At 40.0% G+C, this 16,695-nt stretch overlaps 1 protein-coding gene and 1 long non-coding RNA gene across 6 annotated transcripts in view; one reads left to right on the top strand and one right to left on the bottom strand.

Annotated features, from left to right (window-relative positions):
- SGPL1 (sphingosine-1-phosphate lyase 1) overlaps window positions 1-16,695 on the bottom strand; it is a 62,446-nt gene that overhangs the window by 10,092 nt on the left and 35,659 nt on the right. For all 5 annotated transcript variants that reach the window (XM_003903817.4, XM_009214743.4, XM_009214742.4 and 2 more), the window contains 5 exons: window positions 15,099-15,246; window positions 12,264-12,340; window positions 10,469-10,597; window positions 2,962-3,050; window positions 1,498-1,603 (listed from right to left, as the gene is read on the bottom strand). In XM_003903817.4, the coding sequence (XP_003903866.1) occupies window positions 1,498-1,603; window positions 2,962-3,050; window positions 10,469-10,597; window positions 12,264-12,340; window positions 15,099-15,246 (549 nt within the window). The remainder of the gene's footprint in view (window positions 1-1,497; window positions 1,604-2,961; window positions 3,051-10,468; window positions 10,598-12,263; window positions 12,341-15,098; window positions 15,247-16,695) is intronic.
- LOC103887551 lies at window positions 47-15,292 on the top strand. Its single transcript, XR_651691.2, has 3 exons — window positions 47-179; window positions 5,546-5,598; window positions 15,193-15,292. It is a non-coding gene; the product is annotated as an uncharacterized LOC103887551 (long non-coding RNA).

The raw sequence follows: 16,695 nt of genomic DNA, 5'->3' as shown, positions 1-16,695 counted from the left end.
AGGGATTTAAAGTTTAAAGGAAAATGAGAATCTATGTCACAATTACTCTTCTCTTCTGCTGCCAAGAGCAATCTGGGCTGCCAGCTTAGAGTTCCAGTTCCACTAGTACCCCCTCCTTCACCACTCCAACTGGGGGAAGACTGAATCCCACCATGGTGACAGGACACAGGCGAGTCCAGGTAAGTCCATTTGGAGAATAGTCTGAGAGCACAAAATAAGAAAAGAATCGCTGTGGGGGTGAAAACAATATTGAGCTAAGAGGCCAAAGAGCCAAATGTGAACCCCAGCCCCACAACCTACCAGCAGTGAAACCCTCAGTACACTACTTCAGTCTGTTCGTCTGTTATCTGTGAACTACAAAAATGTAACAGCTTCATCAACCTCTCTGGAATGTCATAAAGCTCAAATGGGATTCTGACAGAACACTGAAACTAGAAAATTCCTCTATACAAATGTGAGGCATAAAAATAATCACTATGATAATGACAATGGTATTAATTCAAGCCAATCTAAACCACAGTGAGAGTCTTTTTTTTTTTCTTTTTTTCTGAGACAGGGTCTCACTCTGTCACCCAAGCTGGAGTGCAGTGGTGTGAACACAGCTCACTGCAGCCTCAACCCCCTGGGGCTCAAGTGATCCTCCCACCCCAGCCTCCCGAGCAGCTAGGACTACAGCTGCACGCCACCACGTCCAGCTACTTTTTAAAATTTTGTGTAGAGACGGGGGTCTCACTATGTTGCTCAGACTGGTCACGAACTCCTGGGCTCAAAGGTTCAAGTAATCCTCCCTCCTCAGCTTCCCAAAGTACTGGGATTACAGATGTGAGCCACCATGCCCAGGCCATGGTAAGAGTCTTAAGGGAACTGAGTCCATGTTCATTTTACAAATAGAGAAAAGAAAGGAAAAGTGATGGTGCTGACAGCAAAACCTGTGTCTCTCAAGTCCCAAGTTAGTGACTAGATCACCTCCCTTTCAGAATTCATGAACCTAGGAAAAGACTGAGGCCAGGAGCAGTGGCTCACGCCTGTAATTCCAGCACTTTGGGAGGCCGAGATGGGCGGATCACGAGGTCAGGAGACCGAGACCATCCTGGCTAATATGGTGAAACCCCATCTCTACTAAAAATACAAAAAAAAAAAACTAGCCGGGCGTGGGGGCGGGCACCTGTAGTCCCAGCTACACAGGAGGCTGAGGCAGGAGAATGGCGTGAACCTGGGGGACGGAGCTTGCAGTGAGCCAAGATTGAGCCACTGCACTCCAGCCTAGGCGACAGAGCGAGACTCCGTCTCAAAAAAAAAAAAAAAAAAGAAAAAGAAAAAAAAGAAAAGACTGAAGCTGCAGTCAATCACCACTATCAGTGTAGTTTTTCATATTCTGGCTGCCACAATCAAAGGCAGTCAGACCCATCTAAGTGTGACTGGAAACGGCTAGTCAACAAGAGGACCTTTCTGCCATCAGAGCCCAGCACAGACAGTGGGCCCTCCAGAGGGACTCACCCGCACATCCACCTCCATCATCTTCGTCAATGGGACTCGCACAATCTTCATCCCAAAGTAACTGGCTGCTTTGTTAAATGCAGCATGGGCACTTTGGGGAGCCACACTAGATGACAGGGAAGAGAATAATAATGAAATTCAGACCAAAATAATAGAAAACATCATTAGCAGCTAATCTAAATTACCGGGAGTAAATTCTGATTATTTTCCCCCAAATTAAAAGTGTTCATACTGCTTTCTTTTTAAGCACACCCAAAAAGAGGCCCACTGATTTTCTGCAGAAACTTCCCTCCTATTTAGGAAATCATTCTGGCAATAGGAAGAGGACTCAGAAGTGATCCCACAGTGAGGGATTCAAAGCATAAAGCAAGGCTGGCAGGCGGAAAGCTGGGGGACAGAGACTTTGGGTGAGAGCAACACAAGGCAGAGCGGGCTAACAGCTGCCTACCAAAGACAGGCACCTCAGTGAGAATGAGAAGAAGGCTTCCCGGCACAATGCGTGTTCAAGCAGAAATGTGAACACAGCGGCCAAGCATCAGCTCAGTGGCCCCTTCTCAGTGGCCCCTTCCAACTCTGAAAGACCACAAACCTGAAGAAACTAAAATCCCCATTTCTCCTACACATTTGGAAATAGTATTTCAAATAGTGCTGAAAGAGAAAACGAGGTCACGCATATTTGCTTTAAGACTTTCCTCAACTAGTCCATTCATACAACGAATCTGTTCCCTTTAAGGAGAAAAATCTCTACTACTAAGGAAGTTGCAAGCACCAAAGATCAACGTATGAAGACAGAATGGCGGCCTGGTTTATTCTCTTATGCTACATATGAACCACAGCATGAGACCATATGCAATAAATCCCCTTTGTCAGTGATACTTGCAGTAAAAATATTAAGATGTAAGATAAACATACTGTACAAGGGAACAGTCTAGGAAAAATAATGTAACCAAACATCAAATTTATGTCCAAGGAAGGCAATGTGGGTAAATCTCAAAAAGATATTTTTATTCTTCCTCCCAGAAAACAGCCCTCACACTAAAGTTTTCCCAGAGAATACCCTGAGGCAGCCTATAATATTAAGTCACTTTCTAAGATAAGCAGAAGTAAAGTACCTAGAGAACTTTCTTTAGGCTCCAAATAACTTGCCAATATCACAGGATTCAAAGATGTAGTCCTCAAACTCTCACTTTTGGAAAAAGGATCTTATTTTTGCTTGTAGTATATACTATGTATGATCTGGGGGTGGGGCAGGATGGGAATGATCTTGAAAAGTAACTGGCTGATCCATTTAGAATTTTACTGAATGTGAAAGGGTAAGGGCAGAGGGGCTAGGACAGGGGGGAAGGGGGCCAGAATTATGAGAGGAAGAGAAGGAGCAGGAAAATGGATTATCTGGTTTAGTTTCATAAAGCAGTACTCCAGACAGACAAATTCAGAAGGGGCAAAACAGCCACACATACATACATTTCTGGAGTTTTGATCCCCTTCTCGAAGGCCAGGTCCCGATATGCTTTGCAGGCCATGAGTATGCTTTCTGTTCCCCCAGAAGTCACCTATAATAAAGAAGAGATGCCATCTGTTGGGGGAGTCAGGGATGCCCCGATTCTTCATGCCCTGATCTTGACAATGTTTGATATAGAAACAGGTAAGGTCTTGGATGCATGCTGCAAGGCAGACACTGCCATGTCTTCCAGAAGGAAAATTTGGCTTTATTGGCTAAGCCTAATTTTGGCTCAGGAGAAGAATGAAAGCTACTAAATAATGAGCAGAAACTCAGCACTGTCTAGACAAATGCACATGTGCCCAGATCCCACCCATTCACAATCCATTTGCGTTTGTGTATTAATTTTTCAATTTTCAGATAAGATAGGGCATTTTATGTCATTCAAAAATATCAGAATTTTAATTTAAATTTTCAATGCCTGCTAAAGAATGTGAAATTGTGATTACAATTCTAGTAAACTGTGCAATACACTAAGAGACATTCAGACTTTCCAAAGTAAACTGCTGGTTTCGACAAGTTTGAAAGAGAAAAGCAGAAGTTTCTACTTGATGGAAGTTTGTTGCCTTGTTTGAAATAAAACAAAAATCCTAATCCTTTTTAAATGAAGTAAAATGTTTTCCTAATGTTTGGCCTAGCCCCTCTGATAAACACATTTCTTTACCAGAGTTCAAACAAAAGGCATAGGGGTCTTTTTATTCATCTATTTTCTCCACTGGACTATACATTGATGAAGGTAGGGACCAGTCTGTTCATGACAACATTCCTAGCACCTGACACAGTTGCTGATACCTAACAAACCCTCAATCCATTTTTTTTTTTTTCTCTTGAGACAGAGTCTCACTCTGTTGCCCAGGTTGGAGTGCTGGGGCATGATCTCAGCTCACAGCAGCCTTTGCCTCCTGGGTTCAAGCGATTCTCTTGCCATAGTTACCTGAGTAGCTCAGATTACAGGCGCCCACCAGCACGCCCAGCTAATTTTTGTATTTTTAGCAGAGACAGGGTTTCACCATGTTGGCCAGGCTGGTCTCAGGCTCCTGGCCTCAAGTGATCTGCCCACCTCAGCCTCCCAAAGAGCTGGGATTACAGGTGTGAGCCACTGCACCTGGCCTCCACATTTCTTAATGCCTGACTTGACTCTCAGTAAACCTTGACTAACACAGGCATGTCATAGCCATCTGGCTATTTTTTTAAAAAAATAATATATAAGAATGAAACATTCTAAAATAAACAAAAAGCCGCAGTACTAAACTAGCTGGACAACTTCTTAGACTTACCATCTCTGAAGATTCATACAATCTTTGAAAGGTTTTTTCAATTTATAGGTGAGAAAACTGAGCCCTTGAGGAATTAAAAGTGTTTCACTCAATGTCATACATTAGCATCTATTGACAAGTAGTAAAACTTTCTACATTTTCATATTTAGTGTAGCTTAATACAAGATGGAATCAGATAAAGTAACCACTGAACTTTCCTAAGATAATATCCACATACAGGACAAAAATACCATTGGATACAAAATCCCTGTGGCCAGGAGTTATATGGAAGATGAACTGAGAAAAGCCATTTTTTGACTCAGGAAGTCTTTATGAAACATGTGACCATCACCACAAAATAATGCACCGAACTTGGGCATGGGACGCTTGTTTGTAGATCACTACATTTCTATGCTGCAGAAGACAAAAGTACTTATAGCTGAGGTCAGCTCTGCACATCAGCATGTCCTGTGGTTTAGCATAAAACCTCAGAATGTCACAAGAGGAGCCAGGCCAGCTGTGAAGAAAGTCGGGGAGGTACCAGCAAAGTCCAAGTCTCCAGTGCGTCAATCTCTTCGTAAGGTCCAGTAATGACCTAAGCAATAATATTTCCAAATTCCTAGTCACCTGCTTCATGTGTCCTATTTTTAGTTCAATAACTAGTCAAAACATCATTATTTATTACGCAAACACCAGTGTACTTTTGACTGTAAAAGTAGGAATACCTAAATTCAACTTTTTTGTTTGTTTGTTTGTTTTGAGACAGAGTCTCACTCTTTCACCCATACTGGAGTGCCATGGCATGATCTCAGCTCGCTGTAATCTCCACATCCCAGGCCCAAGAGATCCTCCCAGCTCAGCTCCCCGGAGTAGCTGGGACTACAGGCACACGTCCCCATGCCTGGCTAACTTTTGTATTTTTTGTAGAGATGGGGTTTCACCAAGTTGCCCAGGCTGGTGTCAAATTCCTGGGCTCAAGTGATTCACTTGCCTCAGCCTCCCACGGTGCTAGGACTATAGGCATGAGTCAACATGCCTGGCCCTAGGTTCTACTTTTAATTTGTATTTCTGATTCTGTGTTTTAAAATGCTATTACTCTCCCACTTCTTTCTACCTCCTATACCCAAAGAAAAACAGGAATTTTCACTGTGAAGTAAGAAAATGGAGGCCTCAGTAACTATTTATTACGTTATTCAACTTCTTTCAACATGTATAAAAACTCTCACTTTAACATACGATATGTATTTCAGAAAACAAGAGAACATCATCTTCTTGGAAAATTTTCTTTCAGATGCTGTTTGGATCTGATGACATTAGCACAAGCCAAGAAGAGTGTTTCACATGGTAACCTAATTTCTTTTAGTATGTGAAGTTACCTCTATCATTGTAACTGAGACAAATAAAGTTAATAGAAGGAAAGATAGTTTAAGGTTGAAGAACAAAGAATGAGAGAGCTTACAACTCTTAGCTAGGAAGAGCCTAAAGATTGCCCAGCCATTTGGTCTTATCTTCTGGCTTCCCACCTCTGAACACTGAACTCTTTCTTCACTAAAAGCAGCTCATCCAGAGAGAAAAATAAGAAGCTAAGGGAGGAGTGGCGGAGACAGAGTGGGAGAGGGAAAAAGACAACACCAGTGCTGATTCGTTATTTTATAAAAGTCTAAATATTAGAAGAGCCTGGGAATCAGACTCTATCCTTCTTCTGATCCCTCACACACGTGCTGAAGATCATAATAATAGAGATATGGTTTAATTGCAGCAATGCAAAAAACCCCTAGGCCTGGACTTCTAGAATAAGATGGGAAGAAAAAAAAAAGGTGAGGGCAGGGAGAGAAAGAGAGTCAAAACCTACAATAACAACAACCAAACAAGGAAAGAGAGATAATCTAATGCAATAAACTTCAAATATTGGCAATCAAAAACAAAAGAAACAGTGAAACAGCAGAGAGCAGAAGTAAGTAAAACACTAGTTTCTAATCAGCCCTTGAAACTATACTGCAAAGTCAGCAAAATCCTGAGAATTTTCCTTTATACCCCCAAATCTGCAGAGAGGCAAGCTGAGGGGGTTTCCTTATCTTCTTCCTCTTCTCACGGGTGAGTGGTAAACATGGCTGCTAGGGAGAAATGAGCAAAATGGGAGAGAGAACATCAGGATTGGCTCTTTAGAGTGAAGACTTCAGTGAATTAAATAATCAAAGGGTATTATCTCTTCCAAATAAGAGAGTGAACTCTGATAGGTAACTGAAGAGAATATCAGAATAGACCCAGATATTCTAATACAGATAGAACAAAGCTTTGGCTGAGCTTTGTCCCCAACCAAATGGTCTCAGACAAGAAGCACCCACAGTGCATAAGAAAAAACAATGTCTGGAGAATGCCACCCCAGAATGAGAGAAAATGGCAAGGCAACTATGCAAACATACTAAAAGGCAGGGGAAAAGGTAGTATGTAGCATGCAAAATAAAAACCCGACTCAGAAGGAAACAAGCTAAGGGACAGAAGGAAACCCCTTATAACTTTCTCACTATAGGAAAGTATCATAAGAACATGAATTTAAGAAAACAAAGAGTTCAAAACCTAGACCATGAAACAACAGAATGAGCTACAGACCTAAAAAAAAAAACAAAGCCAGTAGCATCCATACAGAACTAACAAAGACATTAGGAACAGCAGGGAATAAAATAAACATTGCCGAGAATAAAAACGCTGACTTCAAGGAAAAGGTCTGAGATAAGTTTATTGAACCCAGATTTTAAAAAGACAGATTGAAAGACCAGTGCCACTCCACATGTGGAGAACTGTGTTCAATCTGGCCAGAAGCAACCAAAAGTCATTCAGAGAATGACTGCAATGACTGGAAGTCTGTGAAATCATATGAACAGCTGAGTAACCCAGAAAAATGTGGGGCAGAGAAGATTCAGGGACAAAGGGGCTTTCAAATATACAAAGGTCTATCACACGGAAAAAACAATTATGGAACTTCTATTTTGAGCAATATAGATTATATACCTTGAGCAATCCTCCTAACTGAAATAAAAAAATTTACAAAACATTAAAAGAAAATTTAAAACCTATCATTAAGCTAACATAAAGAAACTTTTACTAAACCCCCAAACAAAGCAAAATCAAGCATCCTGCAAGATAAGTAAGTGGCAAAACTAGATTTCACCCTGAGGGTGGCACCAACCCCTACAGACTTCAAACTGCTACACTGACAGATGAGCAAAGGATGCACCAGAAGATACATTAGAGACTGCCCAAGGTAAGGAGTCCAACAGGAGATGACTGGAAAAAACTACACTCTCAAGTGTACAAGAAATAAATCCCACTACTGCAAAAGAGGAAAGAAAAAGAAAAACTGTTTTTATCAACCCTGATGTTCAAGTAAAGAAAAATAGTAATCTTTCAAGAATGTGTACCAAGGAAGCCTTTATGTGAGTTTGAGGTCAGAATTCACACTATCTCTGTGGTACAAAATGACAAGCTAAAGATTTGACTTAATTTGGTTCCAGTGTGGTGGCAATCCCCAACAACTCACAAAAGTATGACAAATCTTCTCTGGAAGAAGAGAACTTCCAGACTTAACTTCAATCTAGGCCTCAAAGAATCCCTAGGTTCCCAGAAAAATAAGTGGCTCATAAAAAAAAAAATAAGTAAAATAAAATAAAACATGAATATAAGGAAACAAAGAACCATGACTGAAGCCAGCAGAATCAGGTAACGCTCATGGATATTGGAATTATCGGACACAGAATACAAGATATTTATGTGTAATATATTTAAGTAAACAAAAGTTAAGCCAAGGAAAGGGACTATAAAAAACAATCAAGCAGATTTAAAAAAAAAAAAAAAAAAAAAAAACACAGCCAAGCGTGGTGGCTCACGCCTGTAATCCCAGCACTTTGAGAAGCCAAAGCGGCAGATCGCTCGAGCTCGGGAGTTCAAGACCAGCCTCAGCAACATGGTGAAACCCCATCTCTATTAAAAATACAAAAATTAGCGAGGCATGGTGGTGCACGCCTATAGTCCCAGCTACTCGAGGGGGCTGAGGTGGGAGGGTCGCTTGAGCCCAAAGAGGTCAAGGCTGCAGTGAGCTGAGATGGCACCACTGCACTCTGGCCTCGGTAACAGACTGAGACCCTGTCTCAAAAAATAATAATAATAAAATAAAAGGAGAACTACAAAACAGAATTCTTAAGAATGAAACTAGAGTAAATAAAATTTAAAAGCTCAATGGGCTTCTACTTATCATCAGGCTCTAGTAATTTGCAATTTACAGCCAATCTTTCATCTACCCCTAACCACCCTAGCCATCATTGCTATTGAGAATATCAGTTGTCCTAACAGTTATGCCTTTGTAGGTAATCTGTTTCCTCTGGCTGTTCTCAAACACCAATTAGACGCGTGTTAGCCTTCTCATTCTATCCTTTGCATCTCTTAGCCTCTCTTTCACACTTTCTATTTCTTTGTCTCTCTGGACTGCATTCTGGGTTTTTTTTCAATCTGTCTTTTTCCATAAATGTGACTTTGGAGCTATGTAATTATTTTACCTAGTTTTAAAATAAACCAGGTCTCCTTGGACAAATAGCTGACTGTAGGCCTGGAGCAGGAAATGGACAAAGTGAACCTGAACCCGGAATATTTTGTCAAAAAAAAAAAAAAGGAAAGAAAGAGAAAAAAGGTTTTCAAAGATTACTTGGGTCATGTAAATGGACCTTGGAGCCAATATGAAGATGCTCCCACTGGCCAAAGATGGATGAAGTAATTTGTGCATGAATCTGAATAACAGCTACAATGGATTGAGGCACACACACCATTCCACAATTTATCCATCTGTGTCCTGTGGATAGGCATTTGAATTATTTTCAGTTTTTAGCTACCATGAATAACATTGCTATGAATATTAATGTCCATATATCCTGATATTTATGTGTACTAATTTTTCTAGAGTATGTCCTGAGTAGCAGAATTTCTGGGTCATAAGATATACACATCTTCAAATTTACCAGATAAGGCCACACTGTTCTGTGGCTGTTTACTCTGTGGCCTCTTACAAGTTCTTCAAGAGTCTAATGGCACAGAGGAATATACTGTAAGTACATTATTATCTTCCCTCTGAAAGCCACCCTGTTCACCTCAATACTCTAAGGGAAACTGCTGCTATATTATGGGTGGTTCTGTTTTTAACAGTTTTGTTTTCAAAATGAATGCCAGGCATATCACCTTTATTACTACTGAATACTTGAACATGATGATTTTCATGGCGCCAACATATTACAAAAACAAAATAAAACAAAAACAATGCTTCCTGGAAAAAAAAAACAAAAAGAAACTAAACTATCAGGTGTTCTTGTCTTCGAATGGGCCCTTCAATAATTCTATCTGCAGTCTTTATAACGACTGCGAATGTGATGAGTATCTGATAGGATTAGCACCTCTAAGATACCATTACAGCATATTGAATTAAATCTATCTATCCTACATAACCTGAGATTTCGTTTTTTTCTAAAGACAACAGATTTAAAGAGAAGTTTATCTATCATAGTTTAGAAAAACTAACAACCATCTACTTGAAAGAACAGGTAAAATAAAGAATCTTCATGTGTTTCTTTAAATATAATGACGTCCTCCCCCTTTCTTTATGCCTAATAGCAACTAAATGAGGTTCCATTTACAGCAAAATAATAAATTAAACTTTGGCTCAGGTAAAACCAGAAGTATATTAAAAACACTGCTGGATGGTACAACAAAAGTATACATAGATAAATAGGGGGATGGTAAGTGTGCGGGTAAAGGATGAGGGAAGAAGGGGGTAGGGAGGGAAGGAATGTAGAGAGCAGATATAGCAACATATTTACATTTAGTGAATCTAAGGTGTTCTTTAAGCTATCCTAGAAACTGAATGTTGGTTCAAAGTTTTTCAAAATAAAAAGGTGAAGAGAAAAATATCTAGAAGAATATATACCAAAATGTTGACATTCTCTGGGTTACAAAATTACAAGTAACATTTAAAACTGCAGTTAATTAGGATCTTTCTATGATGATCAAATATTCCTTGTGTAGTAAAATGATCTTTCTACAATGATCAAATATTACTTGTGTAGTAAAATATTTTTAATATTTTTATTTATTAAAATATAATTAATATTTATTAAAAACTCTTCTATTTTAACATAAAAAATAAAGGTATTGGATGCCCCTTGCACATACTTACACATCCACATGAATCTGGTCCCCCATTGAACAGGGAACAAGCTATCCTCACAATTTCTGCCTCTATCTTGCGTAGTCCTGGGAAGATATCTGGATGCAGGGGGTTACTCCATGCAAAATCTCCATAAGCCTGTAAAGAAATGCAAGCAGAGGTGAAATTAAAACTATTACACTATATAGCACAAAGAATCATGCACTAAACAACAGTTTCTAAGTATAGGCACAATAGAAACTGGAAAAAAAGGTAAGATATACTCCTCAACCTAAAGAAGATCAAAACACAGCAGAGGAGACAGACATGTAAATAAATAATTTTACAATGTGGTGAGGAAAGAAGTATAAATATGGTTAAAAGCGCAGACTATAACACTAAACTGACCCAGCAGGAAGTCTAAGCTTTGCCTATTATTTTCAGCTGTGTAGGTCACATAACCTAAAGTTGTTTCTTCATACGCAGAAGTAGTTATGGTAGCTATCTTCTAGCGTTCTAGCAGTCATGAAATAACATAATGCATGTGAAGCACTTTGCACAAAGCAGCTGTTGTTATCGACTGCAATACCAGGTTTGTGTACAGAGTGCTAAGGGACCCTGAAGAGGGAACAACTAACATCCTGGGTGGTCTAGAGGTGTCTGCTGAGTGGAACTCTGAGAGAGGAGTAGGAATCATCATTTGGAACAAGACGAATGATGGAAGGGAAGGAAAACAACATGATAAGAGCACGACACATTTAGTAAAGAAAAGAGGCAGGATTAGTGTTTATGTGGGAAATAAAAAGAAGTAGTTAAGAAAAAATAAGTGGGAGCTGGCTCATGAAGAAACTTGTATTCTCTGCTGCATAAGAACCTGAGTTTCATTCAGTAGATAATGGGAAACTACTTAAAGATTTTAAGTACAGAAGATCAGAGCATTATACCAACTTATGCAAAATCTGTCATATTTATTAAGAGACACTTCCATATTTATAATAATTGAACATAAACACCTTAGAGATCATCAGTACAACCCCAATTTTAAATGATGAAGTAGAGTTTCCAAAATAAAAATGACAGCTGAGTGCAATGGTTCACACCTGTAATCCCAACACTTTCAGAAGCCGAAGCATGTGGACCACTTGAGGCTAGGAGTTCAAGACCAGCCTGAGCAACAGAGTGAGACCCCATCTCTACCAAAAAAATACAAAAATTAGCTGGGTGTAATGGTGCACGCCTGTAGTCCTAGACTCTCAGGACGCTGAGGTGGGAGGATCACTTGAGCCAAAGAGGTCAAGGCTGAAGTGAGCCATGATCACACCACTCCACTCCAGCCTGTGTGACAGAGTGAGACTTTGTCTCTAAAAATAATAAAATAAAATAAAAATAAATGTGATGAGAAATGGAAGCAGCTAAGAATGAGAATGATTTGAAGTTACATGAGACCACTGCTCATCTCGGGTCACAGGATTTGAGAAAATTATGAAAGAGTTTCCCTATCCTCTCTCTCCTTATCAAACAAAATCTGTCTCACCATAACAAATCTCATCTGACAGGACTATCTTCCCTAGTAATCTGCCTTCTAGACAGGACATCTGCAAAGACTGAAAACATACATAACGTTTTACTATTTGACAGACTGAAGATGTCTTTGATAATATTATACATATTTGCCTATGTCTGTGTGAAGAGAAACTTTTATGGTTTTATTGTAACAATAAGCTTTCCTTAAGTAATTTTTCTAATTACAAAAGTAAGGAGAAAAAAGGAGGTCATGTAAACTGGCACAGACCTCACAGGTTTTCCTCAAGAACTGGACGCTCACCTTCACAAGGAGCTCAGTGAGCTTCTCCTCTCCACTGTACACTGTTCCAGAGGCTCTCCCCTCTTGCCAGAAGGCGTCTGCAGAGAAAGGTAAGGTCATTAGGTCAATAAGCAGGAACCTCTGGGAAGACAGGTTCTAATAAAGAAGAAACAGGAAGAAACCCCTCTGGGTACAAAAGAAAAAAATGTTGAGTGGAAACCCAACAGCATTCTTACAGCAAGTCAAGAAAAAAGTTCAATAAAGAGTTAGCACAATAAAATAAAGATGAAAAATCATTATTATCAGCAATGTGAAAAAGATATTAATAACATTTAGGTACAATAAAGGCAGTCTGATAACAATGTTGTCCTCATCCTCAACTACCTTCTAACAGCAGGAACATTTGTCTTTGTCTATACTTATTTTTCGTTCTCTATAGGGCTTTGGAGTGGCCTTTTTCTGCAATAGCTTCCTTCTTCTCTCCCTTCCTATCCAGTCCTAGGAATTTTGAGAACTGTTATGGGCAGAGTTGGCAGAAGAAACCAAGATGAAAAGTGTGAAATTTCAGCACACTATCATCACAGATGAAACCAGCAAACAAACCACAATGAGGAATAAACCATGAGCACCCTGGTCTCAGACAATGGCTCCCTTAAGCCAAGCCTGGAAACCCACATAGAACTAGTTATTTGCTTCCAGCAGCATATGCTGTAGCATTCAAGATCAGGAACACAGTCAACATTGGGATAAACCTCCTTTATCCCAGTGTGGAAAGAAAAGTAAAGTTCCTGACTAGAATATAAGATCCGACTTTCCACTTTCCTCTCTCCCTGAGACATTCTTCATTTTACCCACCAATCTGTTGATGTGGGTGTCTCAGGTCCTTGTGCTACAAAGCAGCTATGCCCTATTGAAAGCGGGTAGTGAGAAAACTATTACAGAAACACACCAACTAAAAACTGCATGGAGCCATGGGCTCTCCAAAACAAAGATCTTCAGCTCTTGAGAACAGAAAACTAAGTGGTAAATATACAGACAAACTCATTCTCACAGCAATCTGCCAAGCTCTGACTTGCTGCCCGTTTGACTTTCACTCTTTCCTTAGAGGACACTGCTCTGTACTATACACAGCTTCAGACCAGTGGTCACCAGCCTTTTGAAAATAAGAAAACTGGTTTCATTTCCTGTTCTTTTACTCATGCTAGAGAATACAGCAATGGACAATGACTTAAACATTAAAGAGAAGGCAATATGGTGGTGGTAACCAGCTCTCATAATCATGGAAATCTTCTAACACACAGGTTTTAGAGTGCTAACCCCTCCTTCATTCACCTACATCCTAGACTACATCAAATTTTGTACTATTCAATGTCAAGACCTCAACACATGTCACTCAGAAACTGTAAGGGTATTTGTCAAGGCCGGGTACAGTGGCTCACACCTATAATCCTAGCACCTTGGGAGGCCAAGGCAGGCAGATCACCTGAGTTCAGGAGTTCAAGACCAGCCTGGGCAACATGGTGAAACCTTATCTTTACTAAAAACACAAAAAATTAGCTGGGTATGGTGCCGCATGCCTGTAATCCCAGCTACTTGGGAGGCTGAGGCACGAGAATTGCTTAAGCCTGGGAGGTGGAGGTTGCAGTGAGCTGAGATCGTACCACTGCATTCCAGCCCGGGCAACACAGGGAGACTCTGTCTCAAAAAATAAAAAATAAGGGTATTTGTCAAAATGCAACATGGCTCCTGGATTGGCTCCTAGAATAGAAAAAAGAACATTAGTTTAAAACAAAACAAAGCAAAACAACAAAAAAAAAAACCCTGATGAACTAGAAATAGAATTTGTAGTGTAGTTAATAACATTTTTCCAATGTTAATTTTTTAGTTTTGATAAACGTACCATGGTTACAGAGGATGTTAACATCAGGAGAAGCTGGGTATAGGGAAATCTCTATCATCTTTGCTACTTTTCTGTAAATATATCAAACTAAAAAGCTTATTTTTAAAAAGTACTTGTAATATGATCTTAATCAGTAATAAACATGAATCTGTTTGAGTTAATAATAGCAATAATGGTTAACATTTACTGAACATTTACTATATGCCAGGCACTATAAAACATTTACACATGTATGATCTCATTTAATCCCCATAATCAAATTTTCAAGTAAGTACTGTACTACTATTACTATCCCCATTGTAGAGATACAGGAACTGTGACATACAGAAGTAACTCGACAAAGGCATATTTTAAGTGGCAAACCAAGATATGAATCCAGGCTGGTTCCAGGGTTACACTCTTAAGCACACCAAGCTATTTGGTGTATTTATCCATCCCATATATGCTCATGCATATGTGTATACACACAGACAAACACTATTAGCATTCTCAGAAACAGATAGATATACATATATAGATAGATGTAAACTATACAGACAACTCTACCTATAGCTACATGCAGAAAGATAGATACCATCTGTTTATCTTTGATGGCAGAATTATAGTGACTTATTTTCTTTTGTGCCTTTATGCAGATTTCACATTTTTACATGAATCTATATTTCATTTGTATTATATATCTTATATTCTCTCTTCTTAAACACTAAATGTTTTATTCATGCTTACAAAAGGTACCTAAGCCAAGTTCCACTGTCTCTGAGATTTGCTTGCTTTACGGATGACGAATGAATCTAAACATAATTTTTAAAATATGAAATTCGACCTGTGAAACAGAGTAGGTCCTCCTAAACATGTAAGAACCTATGATGAGTTATTCTTAACCTATGTGAACATTAAACAATGACAAAACAGTCGCTTTAAGGAAGTAGAGAGCATGTCTATGCCAAGCATCATACCCATAGAGCTGTACTCCTTAAGTTTCTCCAAAACAGCAGATGAGCTCAGACCCTGGGAGGGCAAAGCTTTCACATACTCTTTGTCCACTTTCAGGAATGACATGTTCTTGCTAATATCATCCTTGGTCTTGTTCAACTTGTCTTGAATCTCCAAAGGTAAGAAAGACAAAGTTATCCCGATGGAAGCATACAGCAGAGACAGCAGAATCATTATGACATTCAAGCAACTGCTCAACGCTAGACACTACACAAGTAACTAGACTAACATTTTTCTTAAAGATATATGGTGATATTCTGACTGGTCAGCTACTTTCTGGCATGTACAACAGCCTCTTAAAAATTTGAAAAGCGATGTTTCTCTCTAAAGGTCAAGATGCACTCAGCCGGGCACGGTGGCTCACACCTATTATCACAGCTGTTCAGGAAGCCGAGGTGGGCGGATCACTAGAGGTCAGGAGTTTGATACTAACATGGTGAAACCCCGTCTCTACTAAAAATACAAAAATTAGCCAGGTGTGGTAGCAGGCATCAATAATCTCAGCTACTTGGGAGGCTGAGGCATGAGAACCACTTGAACCCAGGAGGTGGAGGCAGCAGTGAGCCAAGATCGCACCACTGTACTCCACCCAGCCTGGGCAACAGAGCACGACTTTGTCTTTTAAAAAAAAAAAAAAAAAAGATGCACCCAATTTCCCCATAACCCTTTTCTCTGCCACATTGACATCACTGCTGCTTCACTTGGTTGGCATTGCTAAAGTCAGCACATCCTTGAGGGCAATATTTGGACTTTGATCCTGTCTTGGCAGCAGCTACAGTGTGTGTGTAAAAGAATCAAAGGTGGCCGGGCGCGGTGGCTCAAGCCTGTAATCCCAGCACTTTGGGAGGCCGAGACGGGCGCATCACAAGGTCAGGAGATCGAGACCATCCTGGCTAACACGGCGAAACCCCGTCTCTACTAAAAACACAAAAAATTAGCCGGGCGAGGTGGCGGTGCCTGTGGTCCCAGCTACTCGGGAGGCTGAGGCAGGAGAATGGCGGGAACCCGGGAGGTGGAGCTTGCAGTGAGCTGAGATCTGGCCACTGCACTCCAGCCTGGGCGACAGAGCGAGACTCCGTCTCAAAAAAAAAAAAAAAAAAAAAAAAAGAATCAAAGGTAGAACTAGAAACACTAGCCAGAAAACTGGCCATGCCACAGTAAAAGGGATTCTGGTCCTTGTGCAAGTGATGAGCTCCTTCAACAGACATGCACACAGCACACTAGGAATTTGGAGGCCCCATACAACACAAGCACAGGGCATTCTAAGAATTGCCAGGAACACTCCAATGTATCTCCTTAAGCTGCTGTCGACAGCTTGCACTGTCTGACCCCAAAATGTTAAGAGGAACTAAGGTCCTTTCTGCCAGGCAATTTATCAACTACGGTTCTCTTCTTTTCCATCCTCAAAGCCACAGCTTCTGAGCTGTTTTCTTTTATTCACTTACTCAACAAATATGCAGGCTAGGGATACATAGTGAACAAAACAAACTTAGGCAATGGAGCACACAGGGAAAAAAAAAAATCTCCTGTCCTCATGACATTTATTTTCAGCAGAAGAGA

This window comes from Papio anubis, chromosome 11, assembly GCF_008728515.1.
Source record: "Papio anubis isolate 15944 chromosome 11, Panubis1.0, whole genome shotgun sequence".
In the NCBI taxonomy this organism is placed as follows: Eukaryota; Metazoa; Chordata; class Mammalia; order Primates; family Cercopithecidae; genus Papio; species Papio anubis.
This window is presented reverse-complemented; position numbering and strand designations above follow the sequence as displayed.